The sequence below is a fragment of the Suncus etruscus genome, chromosome 18, assembly GCF_024139225.1.
Source record: "Suncus etruscus isolate mSunEtr1 chromosome 18, mSunEtr1.pri.cur, whole genome shotgun sequence".
NCBI lineage: Eukaryota > Metazoa > Chordata > Mammalia > Eulipotyphla > Soricidae > Suncus > Suncus etruscus.
The window spans coordinates 61,566,961-61,572,960 of NC_064865.1; the positions used below are offsets into that span (position 1 = coordinate 61,566,961).

At 58.6% G+C, this 6,000-nt stretch overlaps 1 protein-coding gene across 5 annotated transcripts in view; it reads right to left on the minus strand.

The window, feature by feature from the left end:
• Nucleotides 1–5,612, minus strand: part of SLC22A23 (solute carrier family 22 member 23) — a 79,797-nt gene extending 74,185 nt beyond the window's left edge. For all 5 annotated transcript variants that reach the window (XM_049764957.1, XM_049764955.1, XM_049764956.1 and 2 more), the window contains exon 1: nucleotides 4,987–5,612. In XM_049764957.1, coding sequence (XP_049620914.1) covers nucleotides 4,987–5,586 — 600 coding nt within the window. In that variant the 5' untranslated portion in view covers nucleotides 5,587–5,612. The remainder of the gene's footprint in view (nucleotides 1–4,986) is intronic.
• Nucleotides 5,613–6,000: the final 388 nt, after the last annotated feature.

Sequence of the window (6,000 nt, forward strand, 5' to 3'; positions counted from 1 at the left end):
CCCTGCAGACAGGAAGGAGTGAGGAGGACCAGGCCAGCTGAGTGCATCCCATGGACCAAACCTGGAACCATTTCAAAGTGGATATGGTGTGTATGAGAAAAGTGGAGGACCCCAGGCTTCCCACCGAGGGAGACATGCCTCACTCAGGCACTCCCAACCACCACAATACCCTGCTCTCTCACCCCCAAATGCAGTTCCATGCATCCTCTTCTCGCCCTGGGAATCATGACAGGCCTTGTGTCTGCAGCTAATGAGAGTTTGTGTTCCTGAATCCATGGAAGGCCAGATAGTGGGGTCCCGAGCTATCCAGATGCCTCCCAGCCCTATTTTTGGGGGGTGCGTAGTGTGGGGGCAGTGGCTACATATACATATCATCATGGAAACAGTCCTAGAATATTCCTTTTTATTCGTATTTTTTTTTTTTTTTTTTGGTTTTTGGGCCACGTATGATGACGCTCAGGGGTTATTCCTGGCTCTGTGCTCAGAAGTCGCTCCTGCTAGGCTCAAGGGACCATATTCAAACCGGGATTCAAACCACTGTCCGTCCTGGGTCTGCTGCATGAAAGGCAAACCCCTACTGCTGTGCTATCACTACAGCCCACCTAGAATATTCTTTAAAGGAGCCACTGTCAGAGCTGGGCAGATCCATTCTCCAAACATCCCTGCATTCTAGTCCCTGTCCGCTTCTGAGATGGGGTTGCATACGCCAAACCATGTCAACAAGATGTCCCCACCTTGAGCTCCTGACCACAACACCAGCAATGCCAGGAATGGAGACTCCTCCCAACTCTCTGAGGTCACACCAGCCTGAGAAATGACAGGTGACGCCCAGAAGTGAGCCCCAGAAAAAAAATGCACCTATTCCTGCCTGGGATAGTCACAGAACTGGGGTACCTGCAGGGGATGAGAGCCAGAAACTTGCAAGGAACGTGGGGTGAGCTGGAGGCGGAAGAAGCCTCCCAAGGCCAGAGCCAGCCAGCCAGACACGCCTAGAGTCTCATGAATGGACAAAGAAGGGAGCGTCCCTGACCCGGATTATTCCGGGGGAGCTGGGGGCATCCCCAGATTGCACCACTGGGAAAGCTGAGTTTCTGGGGCCGGGTCTTTGCAACCCGTTGCCAGTCTCCAAAGTGCTCCAGAGTCCCTCCACCCCACCCCAGAGCCGTCTTGCCCAGCTCTCCAGGAATCTTCTGGCTCTCGGCTTCCCTAGCAGACCAGCGGTGACAGTATCTTTCAGCAGGGTCAGGGGGAGTGGCAGGGCCGCCCAGGGAAGCCCAGATGGTGTCAGGCCAGTTCCTGCCCATGCTGAATCTGGCTCTGCTCTGCCTCAGACCTGTCTGCAAGGAGATTCCTTGTCACTGGAGAATCGAGTTTGGAAATGTGGCGAAACTGCCCCGAAGGAATGAGGTGGCTTTGCTCTCTGGCTACTGTTGGGCACCGTGATGTCTGTCTGGGCACAGACCCCACAATGCCAAGGCCCAAGGCAATAACTGATACAATTCCTCTAGACCCCCCAAATAACAAAGATCCCAACGGGAGAAGCCGCAGGGGATGTCCCATGCCATGAAGGCAGGCCCTTGGGGTCTCCCCAAGTGGGCACATGGCCCCTGGGAAATAGAAACATGCCATGTGTGTCTGGGCACCACAGCTACCTCCTGGGGGCAGAGCTAGAGGTCATCCCAGAATGGGCACCCACAGCTTTTCTGTTGCCCAGAAGCTTTTTTGGGGGATCACCCAACAAAGACAGAACCAGCTTGGGGTTTTGGAGCCCCCTAAACAAAGACCATGGAGTCCTCAGCAATCTATCTAGGCCTGCTGAAAGGAGATAGAACAGGAAGGGGCAGAGACCACCCAGAGTGTTGGGCACTGATCCCCAGAATACATGTAGACCATGGGGTCCAGATCCCACGGGGAGGGGCTGAGGTCAGCCCCAGATTCTGGACTCGGGGGTCCCACACACATTCAGGCCTATGCTCAACCATGGAGCCAGCCCTCACCCCACAGCGCTGAAGAAGCTCTTTCAGCTCTGATAACACCTCAGGGGTCTAGCATGGAGGCCGCACAAGACTCCCACTCGGGGTGCATCACTTCACCCCCACACAACACCCAGATTCCGTGTTTGTGATGAATGCTGACAGGGCACAGATGGGGTGTGTGTTCATGGGTCATGCCACGCTCACCGTTGGGTGTTCTATGGTATCGTCAGGTTTAAACACGTCAACTAGGGCCTGGAGCGATAGCACAGTTGTAAGGCGTTTGTCTAATTCGTGGCCTACCTGAGATGGACCTGGGTTTGATCCCCAGCATCCCAGGTAGTCCCCCGAGCCTGTCAGAAGTGATTTCTGAGCGCAGAGCCAGGAGTGACTCCTGAGTGCCACTGGGTATGGCCCCCAAACCAAAATAAATAAGTAAATAATAAAAGAAAAAACAAACAAACATGTCAACTAAAACGAAAACCACAGAAAAACATGGCAAGAGTGGGGAGGGTGCCTGCTCTGTTGGTGCCTGACCTAGGTTCGATCCCCGGCACCCCACAGGGTCCCCCTAAGGACCACCAGGAAGTGACTCACTGAGCACTGCCAGATGTGACCCCCAAACCCAACCAAAAACCATGTTCAGGTAACATAGGACATACTTTAAACTAGGACCTCACACACTCTGTTATCTTAATAGAATATACTAAACACCCCGTAGGTTTTTCCATTTTGGCTCCCTGGAGGGGAAAAAGGAGGAGGACAAAATTGGATGAACTTGTACACAGGTGCAAACACACACACACACACACACACACACACACACACACACACACGTAAACAACACACAGCCACGTGCAGACATGCATTCACATATACTCATGATGATACACACTGTATCTGAGGGGGCCTTGCACATAGAAGAGAGGAGAAACCAAAGCAGTTCCTGAATTTTCTCCCCGTGGGGAGACAGAAGGGGGGACAGCTCCCACCTTCCCCCAAGGGGTCTCGGACCCAGAGCCACAGACCCAGAGAGCAGCCGAGGGGCAAACCCTGGGTTCAGCCAGTGTCGGCTGTACTTCAAACCTTGCCTGGGAGGGACGTGAAGACGGTGCAAGGACAGGCCTTTATTTAGACCTTGTTTGGGTGTGAAAATCGATACCAACTTTCCAGCCTTTATCTCGCAAGAAAACGTGTCTTGGGCCACCGTCCCGAAGACGGCTGCAGGCACCTCCCAGCCAGGCCCTGCACCCCTGCCAGAGGAGCCCCCCCCCCATACACACACCAGCCAGCCATGCACCCCAATCTCTGCCCCTGACCTCTGCTGGGTTGGGGGAAGGGTCCGGATCCCCAAGTTGCCTGCACATCCCAGTCTAAGGACCTCCTGGAATTCTGAGTCTTTTCCAGGGATCAGGTGTTGGGGGGTGGGAGACAACTGTTCTTAGGACAGGAGGAGAGGCCCCCCCCCAGCTCAACCTCCCCAGCCTTTCTGACCCAGGACCAGTTCCCTCTGGGTCCCAAGAAGCTGACAGTGCCGCCTCTCACAGGCACAAAGACTGAAGGAAAAAAAAAAGCCATGGTCACCAGGCTCAGTCTTGCTATTTCCCCAGCTGCCGGCGGACAAAAACAATTTCTGCAGCCCGGCTTGTGCCCTGGTCTCTCTGGGCACCTGCGAGGAGGAGGATGAAGTGTCTGTGTGTCTGTGTATGTGTGTGTGTGTGTGTATATGTGTTTGTGTGTGTGTCTGTGTGTGTAGGTGCAGGGACCCCACCCCCCAGTCCTGCTCCCCCAGGGACCCCGGGTTTCCTGCCAGGTTGGAGGAGGTTGAGACAATGGTGTGATGATGTAACAATTTCATCTTGCTACGAACCCTTGAGCACGACTGTTTACTAACACACATGGGGTGGGGGGGCCTGACTGACAGACAGTTCCATCTCATGTAAACAAAGACGTGGTGAAAACACTCTGCCCTGGAGGGGTGGGGAGATTATGGGGTAGAGGTCTGGTCTATATTTACTTTGAAATGCAATGAGGCCTTTAAAATGCATTGGGGGGGGGGCCCACAAACAGACCCAAAGGATGGGCAGATTGGCCTTCGGTGATGGGGATATAATGTCCTGATTCTCAGAGGAACCCCAAAAGGGCAGATGTGAGGGTCTCGCAGCCTTTCCTACAGTGTTAGTTCACCCAAGGACATCCCTCCAATCGCCACAACCCTCCTCCCTCCAGGTAACAGCAGTTCGCTCCATTATAGGGTCCCAGAAGGGCCTCGGTGGATGACCAGAAAGAGCGGACGGAATCCTTAAGCCGGTGACGGTCCCCCCTCACACAGAAAGCCAGTCCTTCCTAGATGCCAATGCTCATAAAAACATTTGGGGATGGCGTGGGGGAGAAGCTGAGGAGGCTGCCTCAGGCCCTTCTCAGCAAAGGGAGAGGGGAAGGGAATTTTCCAAAGCTCTAGCTCTGTGTCCCCAACTTCGCTTCCTCAGCCGGTTTTCCTGTTTCCAAAGCGAGCGTGGGATGGCCAAAGGCAGCCAGGCCAGCAAAGGGCCATCTGGGCCCAGGACACACACCGCACCACGGGGGAGGCTTCCTCACTAGCCATAGAGGGCATCGTGGACCATCCAGGATGAGGGACACCCCCTCCCTGGGCCCGTGGGTGACAGACAAGTCAGAGGCCAAACCCTGCAGGCTGCTCATTTGGGCTAAAATGAGGGGGGCAGTTTCCAGGATTGCAGGAGGTGGGGGAGACGGCTTTGATGGTGGTGGTGGGCTGCCCTTTGCACCTGAGCACTGGAGCAGGAGTCGGGGTGCAAGCCAGAGGCCACAGCTGTCCTCTGCACCCCGGGAGCGTGCTACCTTCCTCCGTGTGCCCAAGTCTCTGTATCTCTGCGTGTCTCCCTCCCCACGACCACCAGTGTGCGCACAGGGGCCGAGGCGGCTGGCCGTCACCCTTGGGTGGGTCCTGGGGGACGTGGGGCGGCGTGGGTGGGGAGGTGGGGGACAGCCTTACCTTGCTGACCACGTTCTGGACGAGGCCCGAGCGGATGCGGTATTCCCACGCGTGACACTCACAGCTGGACGCGTTCTCCCCCTGGTCCGGCGGGGACTCCAGGGGCGGCGTGTCCGGCCCGGCCAAGCCGCTGCCATTGCCCCGGCGATCCGTGGGCCCCCAGGAGGCCGTGGAGAAGGGGGTCGTGGCCGGGTAGGTCCAGTTGGCCAAGTCGCCCGCGCCCCAGCGTCCAGGCACCGTGACCCCCGAGGCGGGCTCCGAGTCCTGGCCGGCCCCGCGGCACCAGTAGTCGGGCTGATCCAGCAAGAAGGAGTCGGAGAACTGGCTGAAGCCGATGAAGAGCGCGGGCACCCAGGTGAGGACCACCAGGGTCTTCTGGTAGCCGCCGCCCAGGCCCCCCAGGAAGGGCAGCACCGACCCGTCGTAGTCCAGCAGCAGCAGGCTCGGCGCGCCGGGGTGCGGGTCCCCGGAGAGCCCCGAGGACGCAGTGGCCGCCGCGGCAGGCGCGTCCCTGGCCGGGAGGGCCCCGTTCTCCTCGCCCGTGGCCGGCTGCCTCCCGGGCCCGCTGCCCGCAGCCTCGCGCCGCCTGTCCACGGCCATGGCCCGGGCGCAGCAGGGTCGGGGGGACCCTCAGCCTCGGCGCGTCCCCATGGCACCGCCTCGCGCCGCGCGCCCGGCTTGGGCACGGCCGGCCCCGCCGCTCATGGGCACCGCAGGACGGGGACGGGGACGTGGACGCGAGGCCTGGCCCGAGGCTCCGCCGCAGAGCGAGACGGCGAGCTGGAGAGAGAAACAGAGACAGAGAGAGACAGAGAGAGCGAGCTGGGCGACGCCCGAATGCTGCGCGCTGCGCCCTGCGCCCTGCGCTTCTCCAAGAGCGGCGCGCGCTCTCCGGCTCCCGGCTCCCGGTTCCCGGCTCCGGCTGGCCTGGCTGGGCAGGGCTAGGGCTCTGCTCGCTCCGTAGCCACCGGCCTCCTCCTCCTCCTCCTCCTCCTTCTCCCCGGCCCGGCCCGC